The sequence below is a fragment of the Symphalangus syndactylus genome, chromosome 23 (genome assembly GCF_028878055.3).
Source record: "Symphalangus syndactylus isolate Jambi chromosome 23, NHGRI_mSymSyn1-v2.1_pri, whole genome shotgun sequence".
Lineage (NCBI taxonomy): Eukaryota > Metazoa > Chordata > Mammalia > Primates > Hylobatidae > Symphalangus > Symphalangus syndactylus.
In genome coordinates, this window is record NC_072445.2 from 64,668,655 (window position 1) to 64,683,826 (window position 15,172).

General features: G+C 39.2%; 1 protein-coding gene across 2 annotated transcripts in view; it reads left to right on the forward strand.

The window, feature by feature from the left end:
- The window catches only part of F13A1 (coagulation factor XIII A chain), a 184,333-nt gene that overhangs the window by 86,209 nt on the left and 82,952 nt on the right, over positions 1-15,172 (forward strand). For both annotated transcript variants that reach the window (XM_055262955.2, XM_063632444.1), the window contains exons 7-8: positions 10,333-10,507; positions 13,021-13,159. In XM_055262955.2, the coding sequence (XP_055118930.2) occupies positions 10,333-10,507; positions 13,021-13,159 (314 nt within the window). The remainder of the gene's footprint in view (positions 1-10,332; positions 10,508-13,020; positions 13,160-15,172) is intronic.

Below are 15,172 nucleotides of genomic sequence, written 5' to 3' on the forward strand. Positions count from 1 at the left end.
TTATATTTAAGTCTAAGGTTCATTTTGAGTTAATTTTTACATATGGTGCAAGGTATGAATCAAAGCGCATATTTTTGCATATGAATATCCAATTGATGCCACCCCATTTTTTGAAATGATTATCCTTTATCCATAAAATTTCCTTTGCAACTTTATCACAAATTGGTTAACTGTATTTGTGTGAGTCTATTTCTGTGTTCTCTATTGTGTTACATTGATCTGTTTGTATTTATACCAAATGGTGTCATGCTACTTAATTTAAAAGTATTACATATAATTATACCCAAATTCTATTTAATTTTAAGTTTTATTAAATTTTACTTTAATAGGAAAGAAACTAAATTGCAACAGAAGAAATTATTAAACTTCAAATAAATATTTCTTCACTACAAGAGATATCATTTCTTAACAGGTCTCCCTAAGGTTATTAAAAATTATAAAAACCATTAAAAGAATAAAGTAATTATGTACTTTTAAATTATACTTTAATGTTAGATGGTGTCAATTAACTGAGAGACCAACACACTAAAACATTACCATTTTCACTGTTCCTCTCCTCTTTCTCCTATCTTTTTTCTTAGGATGATTATTGTTTTTATATTATCAAGTTTTAAAATTCATCTGTAACTGTAAATCCCAAAGATGCTTAACTTACATAGATGCTTCTTACCCCTGAATCTGTTATCACAGAGTCTCTGTTCCTGGATTCTTTGTTTGACTCAGCCCCTAATTATTTTGATATCACTTTTCAAGTATTAATAGTTTGGTTATGATAGGTACTATATTCCCTGAAGTACTTCATGTTTGACAATGTGTGTAAAAGGGGGCTAAATGCTTGATTTGATACTCCACTTGGTCACTGTTGATGTATAGAAGAGCTAATGATTTGTGTACATTAATCTTGTATCTGGAAACTTTGCTGAATTCTTTAATCAGTTCTAGGAGCTTTCTGGAGGAGTCCTTGGGGTTTTCAAGGTAAACAATCATATCGTCAGCAAACAGTGACAGTTTGACTTTGTCTTTACCTATTTGGATGTCCTTTATTTCTTTCTCTTATCTTATTGCTCTGGCTAGGACTTCCAGTACTATGCTGAGGAGGAGTGGTGAGAGTTGGACTCCTTGTCTTGTTCCAGTTCTCAGAGGAAATGGCTTCCAACATTTCCTCATTCAGTATTATGTTGGCTATGGGTTTGTCATAGATGGCTTTTACTACATTAAGGTATGTCCCTTGTATGCTGATTTTGCTGAGAGTTTTAATGATAAAGCAATGTTGGATTTTGTTGAATGCTTTTTCTGAATCTATTGAGATGATCATGTGATTTTTGTTTTTAATTCTGTTTATGTGGTGTATCACATTTATTGACTTGTGTATGTTAAACCATGTCCACATTCCTGGTATGAAACCCACTTGATCATGGTGGATTATCTTTTTGATATGTTGTTGGATTCAGTTAGCTAGTATTTTGTGAGAGATTTTAGCATCTGTGTTCATCAAAGATATTGGTCTGTAGTTTTCTTTTTTGGTTATATCCTTTCCTGGTTTTTGTATTAGGGTGATGCTGGCTTCATAGAATGAATTAGGGAGGGTTCCTTCTTTCTCTCTCTTGTGGAATAGTGTCAAAAGGATTGGTACCAATTCTTCCTTGAATGTCTGGTAGAATTCTCCTGTGAATCTGTCTGTTTCTGGACATTTTTTTGTTGAGAAGTTTTTAATTACCATTTCAATTTCACTGCTTGTTATTGGTCCGTTCAGGATATCTAATTCTTCCTGACTTAAGCTAGGAGGGTTGTATTTTTCCAGGAATTTATCCATCTCTTCTAGATTTTATAGTTTATGTGCATTAAGGTGTTCATAGCAGCCTTGAATGATCTTTTGTATTTCAGTGGTGTCAGTTGTAATATCTCCTGTTTCGTTTCTTAGTGAGGTTATTTGGATTTTCCCTCTTCTTTTCTTGGTTAATTTTGCTAATGATCTGTCAATTTTATTTATCTTTTCAAATAACCAGCTTTTTGTTTCATTTATCTTTTGTATTTTTGTTTGTTTGTTTCAATTTTGTTTAGTTCTGCTCTGGTCTTGGTTATTTCTTTTCTCCTGCTGGGTTAGGGTTTTGTTTTTTCTTGCTTCTCTAGTTCCTTGAGGTGTAACCTTAGAATGTCAGTTTGTGCTCTTTCGGTCTTCTTTATGTAGGCCTTTAGGGCTATGAACTTTCCTCCTAGTACTGCCTTTGCCGTATCCCAGAGGCTTTGATAGGTTGTGTCATTACTGTCATTCAGTTCAAAGAATTTTTTAATTTTCATCTTGATTTTGTTTTTGACCCAATGCTCATTCAGGAGCAGGTTACTTGATTTCCATGTATTTCCATGGTTTTGAAGGTTTCTTTTAGAGTTGCTTTCCAGTTTTATTTCACTGTGGTCTGAGAGAATGCTTGATATAATTCCAATTTTCTTACATTTATTGAAGCACATTTTATGGCTTATCATATGGTCTATCTTGGAGAAAGTTTTATGCACTGTTGATTAGAATGTGTGTTCTGTGGTTGTTGGATGAAATGTTCTGTATGTATCTGTTAAGTCCATTTGTTCCAAGGTATAGTTTAAATCCATTGTTTCTTCGTTGACTTTCTGTCTTGATGACCTGTCTAGTGCTGTCAGTGGAGTACTGAAGTCCCCCACTACTATTGTCTTACTATCTCATTTCTTAGGTCTATTAGTTTTTGTTTTATAAATTTGGGAACTTCAGTGTTCTGTGCACATTTGTTTAGGATTGTGATATTTTCCTGTTAGACAAGGCCTTTTACCATTATATAATGTCCCTCTTTGTCTCTTTTAACTGCTGTTGCTTTAAAGTTTGTTTTGTCTGATATAAGAATAGCTACCCCTGCTCACTTTTGGTGTCCATTTGCATGAAATGCCTTTTTCCACCCCTTTACTTTAAGTTTATGTGAGTCCTTATGTGTTAGGTGAGTTTCCTGAAGGCAGCAGACAGTTGGTGAGTTCTTATCCATTCTTCAGTTCTGTATCTTTTAAATATAGCATTTAGGCCATTTACATTCAATGTTAGTATTGAAATGTGAGGTACCATTGCATTCATCATGCTCTTTGTTGCCTGTGTACTTTTTTTTTTGTTTTTTGTTTTTGCTTTTTAACTTGTATTTTTGTTTTATAGGTCCTGTGTGATTTATGCTTTAAAGAAGTTCTGTTTTGATGTGTTTCCAGGATTTGCTTCAAGATTTAGAGCTCCTTTTAGTAGTTCTTGTAGTGGTGGCTTGGTAATGGTGAATTTTCTCAGCATTTGTTTGTCTGAAAAAGACTGTATCTTTCTTTCATATATTATGCTTAGTTTCGCTGGATACAAAATTCTTGCCTGATAATTGTTTTGCTTGAAGAGGCTGAAGATAGGGTTCCAGTCTCTTCTAGATTATAGGGTTTGCTGAGAAATCCGCTGTTCATCTGATAGGTTTTCTTTTATAGGTTACCTGATGCTTCTGTCTCACAGCTCTTAAGATTCTTTCCTTTGTCTTAACTTTAGATAACCTAATGACAATGTGCCTAGGCAAAGATCTTTTTGCGATGAATTTCCTGGGTGTTGTTTGTGCTTCTTGTATTTGGATGTGTAGGTCTCTAGCAAGGCCGGGGAAGTATTCCTCAATTATTACCCCAAATATGTTTTCCAAGCTTTCAGAATTATCTTCTTCCTCAGGAACACCGGTTATTCTTAGGTTTGGTCATTTAACATAATCCCAGACTTCTTGGGGGCTTTGTTCATATTTTCTTATTCCTTTTTCTTTGTCTTTGTTGGACTGGGTTAATTCAAAGAACTTGTCTTTGAACTCTGAATTTTTTTCTTCTAGTAGTTCAATTCTATTGCTGAGACTTTCCAGAGCATTTTGCGCTCCTAAAAGTGTGTGCAAAGTTTCCTGAATTTTTGCTTGCTTTTTCTTTAAGCTATCTATTTCCTTGAATATTTCACCCTTCACTTCTTGTATCATTTTTTGGATTGCCTTGCATTGGGCTTCACTTTTCTCTGGTCTCTCCCTGTTTAGCGTAATAACTAATCTCCTTAATTCTTTTTCAGGTAAATCAGGGATTTCTTCTTTGTTTGGATCCATTGCTGGCGAACTATTGTGATTTTTCGGGGGTTTTGAAGAGCCTTGTTTTGTCATATTACCAGGGTTGGTTTTGTGGTTCCTTCTTATTTGGGTAGGCTCTGTCAGAGGGAAGGTCTAGGGCTGAAGGCTGCTGTTCAGATTTATTTTGTCCCATGGGGTGTTCCCTTGATGTAGTACTCTCCCGCTTTTTCTATGGATGTGGCTTCCTGTGAGCCAAATTGCAGTGATTGTCTCTTTTCTGGGGTCTACTCACCCAGCAAGTCTACCCAGGTCTGGAGTGATACTGGGCATTATCTGCACAGAATCCTGTGATGTGAGCCATCTCTGGGTCTCTCAGCCATGGATACCAGCGCCTGTTCCGGTGGAGGTGGCAGAGGGTACAATGGACACTGTTAGGGTTCTTAGCTTTGGTGTTTAATGCTCTATTTTTGTGCTGGTTTGCCCCCTGCCAGGAGGTGGCACTTTCCAGAGAGCATTAGCTGTGGTAGTATGGGGAGGAACCAGCGGTGGGCAGGGCCCTAGAACTCCCAAGATTATATGCCCTTTGTCTTCCACTACCAGGGTAGGTAGGAAAGGACCATCAACTGGGGGCTGGGCTAGGCGTGTCTGAGCTCAGACTCTCCTTGGACAGGTCTTGCTGCAGCTGCTGTGGGGGATGAGGGTGAGATTTCCAGGTCACTGGAGCTGTGTACCTAAGAGGATTATTGCTGCCTCTGCTGAGTCATGCAGGTTGTCAGGGAAGTGGGGGGAAGCTGGCAGTCACAGGAGTCATCCAGCTGCCATGCAAACGAAAGGGCCGGTGTCACTCCTACCGTGCCCCCCTCAACAGCCCTAAGTCCATTTCCAGGCAGAGGGCAAGATGGGCTTAAAAACCTGACCCGGTCTACCCACCTCCCAGCTGCAAAAGAAAGGGGCTTGGTTATTCCACACCTGTGGAGTCTGCACACTGGATTTGCACCCTCCCCCAAGTTCTGGCCAGGAGGCTTCTCACCCCATTCAAATTGCTACAAAGTTCAGCTAGAGATTTCCTTCCCTATGTGGAGTTTTATCCTCTGCTCCTCTGTCCACCCTTCTCATGGATCTCTGTGGTGCCAGGCAGGGATGGTCTGCTAGGGGACTTAGCAAGCTCCCAGGGCCTTTCTGCTACTTCCTCTACCCCTGTATTTCCCTCAGCTCTCCAAGTTGACCCAGCTCTAGGTGAAGTAGGAAACTTCTACCACAGACAGACCTTCAGCTTCTCCAATGGAGATTTGTGTTTGGGAGAGGAGGGTCTCCCTTTCCCACTTCTGCAGTTGGGACACTCACAGTATTTGGGGTGGGGGGGGGGTCTCTCGGGTCCTGCAGGAGCAGTCTGCTTCCTTCAGAGAGTCTGTGGGTCCTCTCAGGATTCCTGGTTTGTTCTTGCAGTCGACCTGGATCTAAAATTTACAGTACGAGCCTCCATATGCTGCTCTGTCCAGAGCTGCAATCGAGTCCTGCCTCCCATCCACCATGATGATCCAAATCCTTGGGTTCTCTATTTGAAGGACACTAATTATCTTTATGTTGTATCATCTTTGTTTTCCATAACTATGGAACTATTAGAATCTCTCTAAATAGTTCATCACTTTGGTTTTTTATTAGTGTTTTCTTTGATATCTCAAGTTTTCTTCTATGTCATTAATTTTTATTTTTAATAATATGTATTCTGTTTCTTGCTGTTTATAATTTATTATTAGCTCTGTAATGGTATGATTTGGTCCTCAATTTGTTACTTTGGTCTGTGATCTCCTAAAAGGTTGTGAGAAAATGACTTATGCTCCTTAATTTTGTTTTCTTCTATGTATATTTTTCATGATATCTCCCTCTCTCTCTTTCTGTCTCTTCCTCTGCATGCAGTTTCTTTTCTCTATATTTGTGCTCAAACTTGCATCATTCTTGTCTCTAGATGTTCTATTTGCTGTAATAAATGAAATTCTTCTCAATCTAAGATTAATTTGATCTCGCTACTGAACTACAATTTGAGGCCAATGTACCGCATTCTATCTACTCTTCAGTACTCTGCAAGAGATTGGAGTGAGGAATACAGTTTTAGAAGATGAACAATCTTTGGTAGCATGCTTAGGGTCTACTCTTTCCCTTAAGATTCTCCTACATCTGTTATTCCAGAACCCACCCCCTCCAACTGGAGGTATATCTCAGTTCCATTGGGGGATACGCTCAGCTTGTATTGTTTCCCAATTGTGTTCCAGAATCTCTACCTCTTTTAAGGTGCAGACCCTTTTTCACTCATTTCTCCACAGCAGGTGTTTCCACCATTCTGTTCAGAACAATAAAAAGATCAGGTTTTTGGTTTTTTTTTTTGTTGTTGTTTGTTTTTTTTTTTTTTTTTGAGACAAGATCTCACTCTGTTGCCCAGGCTGGAGTGCAGTGGTACAGTCAGCTGACTGCAACCTCTGCCTCTCGGGTTCAAGCGATTCTCCTAACTCAGCCTCCAGAGTAGCGGGGACTACAGGCATGTGCCACTATGCCCAGCTAGTTTTTGTATTTTTAGTAGAGATGGGGTTTCACCATGTTGGCTAGGCTGGTCTTGAACTCCTGACCTCAAGTGATCCATCTGCCTCATTCTCTGAAAGTGCTGGGATTATATGCCTCACCAAAAAGATCAACATTTTAATTATAACTTTCTATATTTTGAAATATAAATTAGAAATCTCAGGTTTTTGTTGACTAGCCGGTAAGATGGTTGAGGTTAGGAGCTGAGCCATGTTGCCTCTCTGCTTCACTCCATAATCCTCATCTTTTGTTGGCACAATGTTTTGAAGTTTATTGCATTATGTTATGCCACTGAGGTTGCTGATAATGACTTTTAGGGGTTTTTGAAATTTTTTTCCAATTTTGTAGGTATTATGGGAGGGCAATTTAGTGTAGCCTTAATGAAGTTGAATAATGCCTCCTGTACATAGTCCTGGACTTGTATTGTCTACTTGATCACCAGTGACCCAAGACCATGACACTTTATTCTGCCACTGGTCAAACCCTGAGTTCATGAGAGGGTGTTAAAACAGCCAACTGTGGCATGTAAAACGACAAACATGTCCTCCAAACATATCTTGTTGTTTAGGAGGGGAGATATTATTTTAACCCTTTACATCTGTCACTAAAAACTTACCTCTTTCAGGGCCTGAGCTCCCCAGAAATCAATGTTCTAACTACAAAACAGTAGCTAATCTGCCCAAATGCTAATAAATGAGAGTTGTGATTTATCCAGCAACAGGGGAACGGCTCAGCCTTAACAATTAAAAGGTCTGTAGAGGACAGAGCTTTTTTTCCTTACTCTTCCCATTAGCTGATTGAGTTCAGCCCTATGCTATAAATAGCCCTTGTAATTAATGGCTATCTGTTTGAAAATCAGTTATCAGGACCACAATTTAGGAGCCTTTACCTCTGAAATTCATAGAGCCTATTTTATGTCTCAGTGATAAGGGAATGATAATGTGAGTTCAAAGCTAAACCTACCTACCCACAAAGACCAAACCACGTCATAGCCTACCAAGGCATTCTTCAATCTTCACGATAATGGATACAGATTTTTAAATAATCAATCCAACTGCAAGGAGAAGTACTGATCTTTAATATAGCCAGAATGTTTGGCTAAAGCCTGCTGCACTCCAGTCATTTCATGACTCTATAAGCTAAAGTCAAAATTTATATCAAAGGCATGAGTTTGCAATTAGCTGAACAAAGTCTTTTAGAGACCCCCCAAAGAGTTCATTTTTTCCTACATTGAACAAATTAACTGTGTGATTACTGAAGTTCTTCTTCACTTTAACCTGACTGGACACAGCGTTAAAGGGGGAAAATAGCATGTCTAAACCAAATTGAATAGTGATGTTCTAGACAACACTCCCCAGAATGGACCCTCCTTGGGAAATGCCACTCAGTGCCAGAGTAAATCTCAAATTTCAGTGAAGCGTTTGCCATCCACAGTAAAAGATGCTTGCGCATCTTGCATGTTTTCTTCCAGTATTTTTTTTATCTCATTCAGTATTGCCTACTTACATAATACCCATGCAGAGCTCCTAGCAGGTCCCAGAGCCTGCCATATTGTTTCATGACACTACACATTTATTAAAACTGTTTCCACTATGTAGATGGCCTTTTCTGGCCAGTTTGCATGTCATCTCCCTCTATTAGGCCCCCCAGCATCACCACAACCACCCTCCAACCTGACTGATAACTCCCTTCCTCAGGTTCCTGCTCTACCTCTACATTTTTCTGTCTTAATATCAGTAATCTTTACATCCACTTGATTGGTTTCTTGACCATCTCTCTCCAGGCATAAGGTCTTATTCTTACTCAAATGTACATTTCCTATATGCTTGTTGACTATATAAGTGATTATTGAACAACTACAGAGCATCCAGTCTTTGCTAACACTTGGTAAAACTCAGAAAGACGGAGATTTTTTTTCTTTGTTCCCAGTGAATTGATAAACCAGTGGGGAAGACAGACTTCTCTACAACTAGACACAGCAAGTCAAAAAGAGGGGTCTAGGCAAAAAGAGGCTGAGTTGTTAGTTGGCTGTTAGTTGGTGAGGCAGCAAACACATAAAAGCTCACCATGTTCTAATGTCTCTTCTGTGATTTTTCATAATCAAAACACACATGCTTCAATCATATGTTTCACATTGCTTACTAATGTCTGCATTATAACTCAGACATGTGCTTCTAAACTAATGTGCACACAAATCACCCAGTGATCTTGTAAAAATGCAAATTCTTATTCAAGAGTTCTGGGAGGGGCCTGAGATTCTGAATTTCTAACAAGCTCCCAGGGAATGCCAATATTGCTGATCCATGGATGCCTCAAGTAGCAAGGCTCAACACCATTGTAATGTCAGCGTAAACACTGTTGAAATGGCACCAGGTTTTGGAAAAGCTCCTGTACTCCCTACCTAAACTCTTCTGACTGTAATTAAACATGATCAACGTTACACCAAGAGAGGTAGACTCAGCAGTGCCCAGAAAAAAACTGGCAAGATGCCTTGAAACTGTTACCTCTTGGCCTTTGTTTTATTATCTAAACACAAAAGGTCTTTGCTCCTGAACTTCAGGTCTGCTGCTATAAGATGAATGTAGTCTGAAGGTGTGGCAAGTTTTTCCCAGATATTCAGGATTGCCTTTCTCTGCTAAAGTCTCTTCCATATTTAAACCATAACATCCCAGGTTCTTTATGGAAATAGAAATACCTTCTAAGAAAACTCTAAAACTTTAATCTGTTTAAACAATCATAAGAAGGAATACTTAAGTGAATTTTACAAAGGAAAAAAGAAGCTCTGGGCCAGGCATGGTGACTTATGCCTGTAATTCCAACTCTTTGGAAGGCTGAGACAGGAGAATCACTTGAGCCCAGGAGTTCAAGACTAGCCTGGGCAACATAGGAAGACCCTGGCTCTACAAAAAAAAAAAAAAATTTAATTAGCCGAGCATGCACCTGTAGTTCTAGCTACTCGGGAGGCTGAAGAGGGAGGATCACTTAAGCCTGAGAGTTCGAGGCTACAGTGAACCACGACTGTGCCACTGCATTCCAGCCTGCGTGACAGATCGAGACCTTATCTTAAAAAGAAAGAGAGAGAGAAAGAAAGACAAGAAAAGAAAAAAGAAACAAAAACAAAAAACCCTCTGTAAGCATCCCATAGGAATCTATTTTCTTAACTCTTAATGATTCCAAGACAACGTCTGTTAACTTTTTCAAGTCATTAGAGTCTACCACTCAAAATTAAAGTCAAAATCCATTAGACCACTAACTTCTCATTTGTGAGTTTTGAATTCTCTTTCCACCATGACAAGATCCCTACTTGAGATTTTATCTTTTGTAGGTCTTCTTCCTCTCTTCCCTACATCATTCTTGAGCACTAATCTAGCCCAAATCAAGTGTCCTATGTATGTCTTCTTCCAATCAGATAGCTGTCACACTCCTTCTATCTGCCGTTCAACTTTGCCTTGCTATAATAATATGCTATTTAACAGGCAATCTTGGTTATTTGGTCTCCTCTTGCACATTTAGTTTTTGCGTCTTTTTTTTTCTGACAATGTAATGGTAAATTGAACAGAAGTGGAACTCTTTTCACTGAGCACAACATATAGAAGGCAATGGCAGCCATAGCTTGCGCCATGCGTAGCCTAGAGTAGACAAACCTAAATGAACTTTCTTCCTTCTCACTTCTCATGGGCTCATTTAGGTGAATGCCAAAGATGACGAAGGTGTCCTTGTTGGATCCTGGGACAATATCTATGCCTATGGCGTCCCCCCATCAGCCTGGACTGGAAGTGTTGACATTCTGTTGGAATACCGGAGCTCTGAGAATCCAGTCCGGTATGGCCAGTGCTGGGTTTTTGCTGGTGTCTTTAACACATGTAAGTATCCAATAGAGTAATTTCTTTTTAATGTAAAGGAAATGTCACTTTAAGACATTTTATCTATAACCTAACAGAGAGACATAACAGCCCCTGTTGACACTATGGAATTTATGGGTAAGCATTCTGGGATGTGGTCAATGCATAATTAAATTGTAGTGGGCCAAATATGCTCATAGTTTCTCTTTGACTGCAGAATCTTTATAGAAAGAATGATAGACTATTTCCTGTGTAATCTATCACTTAACACCTAAAGAAATAGAGGGTTACAGTAAAAATATAGAGAAAAAAGCCGTTTTCTTTTCAGCCATCACATTTTAAAAAAACTAAAACGGTTAAAACTAAAATAATAAATAAGGAAAGATATACATTGCTTATTTCTCATTGAGAAGTTGTATAAATATGCATATTTATTTATTGAAAATTTTATAAATATATCCACTTAATTTTTATCCCAGTTATGGAAGATATTATAGCAGGTGGTCTCATATTCATTTTTCCACATGTCTCAATGCCCCTGAGCAATTAGAGATCAGAACATAATGAACAATCTTTCCCTCTCCAGTTTCCCCTCTGGTTTTTAATCCACCCAACATCCAATCTGCAGAGGAAAGCATATGAGAACAGAACTATTCTCTTCAGCGTCATGCATCATTTTTCAAAGTGGCATTTGCCTCTCTAGGCCCAGACGATGTTACAATTAATTCAGTGGATATTTTTAAAAATACATTTATTTCAGTATGTCTTCATCATTGGTAATGATTTTCATTCACAAGCCATTTCTACAGCCTTGGAGAAACATTAAGCTCAAGTTGGGGTGTCCTTTCTGCTTGCTCATTAATAAAGAATTTTTACCTAGTTAACATTTTTTAAATCAAAAACAAAGGGAGGGGTTGGAGGCTGGAGGGAGGTCATTTTAAAAAATGATTACAAAACCTATTTGTTTTAGCTCAAAGTCTCAACAGTCCAAGACTTGGTGATCTAAATTAAAAAAAAAAAAAAAGTCACGAGTTTTGTTTTGTTTTGTTTTCCCGTAGTATTAAACAGGATAAGATTATTTTCTTAGCCATTTAAATATAACCCAGGGAAGAAGGAATACATATTTCTTGGGAGCAATGAAAATCAAAAGTATAGTCCCCTAGAAGCACTGGTCTCTGAAGTTCCAGATAGAAGCCTGAACTTCATGGTAGGTTAAAGGCTGGAGGTCATCCCCTCCCTCGAGACTCCCAAACCAAGACAAGGTAAAAGATGCCCAACAGAGGCAACCACTCTTGTGGAATGATTTTAGGAAGACAGAAAGGACCCAAGTTCTCCCCATGCCTACAGTTTCACTATCCCAGTGTAATTCCTTCCGGCTCACAACAAGATAAAATAGTGAACACCTTACATCCATTCATGTCTTTGGCATAAAAAGGTTATCCAATCTGTGCCTGAAAGCAGGCTTTGGCGGTAAATTAAGAAAAGGCAGAAACACACAGTGGGGAAGTCACAATGAGAGTAAACCTGAAGATGGAAATTGGGGGAAGGAGGAACAGGTGCCCTAAAGTCAAGCCTCACTTTCTTGAAATTATGAGTAAGGCAGACTCTTGACCAAGTCGTGTCTGGGATAATGTGAATTAGTGTTCAGCCAGAAACAGAATGAGAATGGCAATTGTTTTATTGGTAAGACCCTGGGTGAACAGGGCTGAAAATCAAGAAAGGAAGATGGGAACGGGTGGCCCGTGGCAGCTGTCACTGTTGTTTGGGGCATTAAGATCAAGTCCTTTAAGGAGGGGGACCCTTGAATCTCTACCAGATTCCAATTTGGACTTCCAAGGTTGTTCTGTTGAAGGAGGTGGGTAGTCTTTGGTTAAAAATGCTAAACTATTCTGAAGGAGAAAATAAAAAGGCAAGCCAAGTCATTAATCTTAAAATTGTCAGCTGAATTAGTTTCAATGAGCCCCGATGTCTGGTGTCCTGGAAGCCCGGGAGGGCATTTGGATTAAGTTTAATCAATAGGTACATATGGGAAGAAAGGTATTCAGATAATTTGTTATCTATTAAAATGAATTAAAATGAATCTGTGGTGTCACCCTCCAATGCATGTCACAGGAGCAAGTTCTGACCAAGAGAGCAAACTCCACCAAGGACCTGCTCTATAAATTCCTAACTTCCTATTAGTGGGTTTTTAAAATTGTATTTTCAGGAACATAGTCCTATTCATGGGACTAAAATAATACCACATTGATGATCATATGCTTAGAAACGAAACAGTTAGAACCCTGTTGGGATTCTACTCTAGTTGGCTTCATTTGACACCAGCTGCAATTCTGAAGGATCACACAGCCAGATTTCTCTCTACCACCCCCATGGGGTTGAATGACCACCCTTTTCCAGCATGGAACATTTGAGGATAACATGTCCAAAGGGCTTTTCAGGTTGGTCAGGAAGAAAGTCCCCTACAAGAAGGATTTTTTCACTGTGTTTATTAAATGCTGGTGATGTGTTTAGCTGTGGTCTGTCCTTTCCTGTAGTTTTACGATGCCTTGGAATACCAGCAAGAATTGTTACCAATTATTTCTCTGCCCATGATAATGATGCCAATTTGCAAATGGACATCTTCCTGGAAGAAGATGGGAATGTGAATTCCAAACTCACCAAGGATTCAGTGTGGTGAGTTTGATTGACAATGGCATTGGCTGATGTCACATTATAGTAATGTTACACATTTACCACAAGATAGACTCAATCTGATATTTCTGTTCTATTTTGAGGACCATTCAATGGCATAAGCAGAAAAGTCTGATTGTCAAAGAATGTTTTAGCAAATGAATTAGAAATGTTACTGAAGAGACAGTTTGGGTTCCTAGTGATAAAAATCAATCATTCCTTATAACAGCAACCACCAAAAAAAGGTCATAGTCTTAGCTGCTGCATATGCCTATACTAGTTCCTCTCTACCTTGATATATTAATATTACAGTTAATAGCAGAAGTATTGGAGCCAAGCATTCTCTGGGTCAGTGCCCTGGGACTAATAGAGCTAACATTTATTTAGCATTTACTATGCATCAGTCTTTGTGTATGCATGATCTTATCCAGTTCTTTTTAGTTGTATCAGGTGGATGTTATTAATATCCCCATTTACAAATGAGGAAACTGAGGTCCAAAAAGGCTTGCTCACGGTCATACATCTGGTGAGCTGGGAATAAACCCAAATGCTTCTGACCATTAACCACAACCTTTTAAATGACTTCAGCAGTATAGGATTTCTTTTTGAATGTAAAGATGAGATTCTCCTTGATTATATTGTCACCTTTCGTTGAGATATAGAAATGGGAGTAAAGCTGAAATTGTTCCCCAAAACCAGCTGTGGGGTTCTCTCACTGCCCTGAACAGCTCTATCACAAGCTGGCTAGAGGGAGCTTAAGATCCCAGGGAAATTCCATTTTTCCTTGAGACCCCCTAAGTCCAAATCAATACACTAAGAAGAAAGGAAAAAAATCCTAAGAGTTTAAGTAGGAAGAATTTTTATCAAGGTCTGTGTGGGAGGAAATTGGGGCATAAGTTCCTCTGTGGTCAGGCATTGAGCTAGGTAGAACTTCTAAGCCAAAAATGAGTCTCATGCACAAATAATAAAGCTAAAACACTATCTGTTACACAAGCATCCAATGGGGATGGTAGGAAGTTACAAGTTCATTTTAAGCAAAACTAAAAGTTAGAAGTGCCTGAACTTCCTCATGTTACAGGAATGGATCACAGTTGTAGAAGCAGTATTAACTCACCAGTAGGGGCACACATTCATTGGAGAATGTTGAAATGAAATTGCTGAATGAGTAGCAAAGTGCTACCATGAATTAAAAATAGTTCAGTTCATTGGAAGGGAATGAGCTGAGCCATAGTAAGCTGGAGGGCACGTGTAAGACAAAACCTTGTCTCTGTAAATTGAACAGAAATTTAAAGAACACTTTAAGCCTGCAGAATTATAATATAGCAGCCCTGCATGTATGTGGGATGACAAAACAGACCAAAATAGTCACCCCCAAAACTCATTGCAATTGTTAAAAATGACAAAAAGATAGTTATTTGGCATTCTCCATATCTCTTCCTTACAAACACACACACACACACACACACACAACCTTTGTAGCTAAGTGCAGTTCAAAGTTATCCTTCCCAGCTCCTTGATTCAGATACCTCCCATCATCAAATAAGTCCCTATGAGGCACTCCTACAAATAACCCCACAGGCCCTAAACAGAATTAATACAAAATTGTGAAGCTAGATCTTGCTCTTGGTAACCCTGTCCTCTTTCAGGTCCCTGCTCCAAATTACTTCCCCTTTTCCTGACACCATTTGTTCCTTTGGTGCATTACTCAAATATCCCATCACCCTGGGACTGTTCTTCCTGGCCTGGGACCCTCACCCACCCTCCACTGCAGACCACTGCCCGAGACTCCTCTTCCCTTCCTTTGCCTGGCTTATAGTAGGTTTTCAAGGCATGATGCCTGATCAGATGCTGTGACTGACTGCAGGGCTGAGACCAGCACAACTCAGGACATGCCCAGACCATGAAGCACAGGGATTAAAGGGCTCAGTGGGATCTGAGGCCAAGACTTGGCTCTGCTACTGCCCAAGCTGTGTGACCTTGGGCAAGGCACAGCCTCTCTGTGCCTCTTTTCTCCTC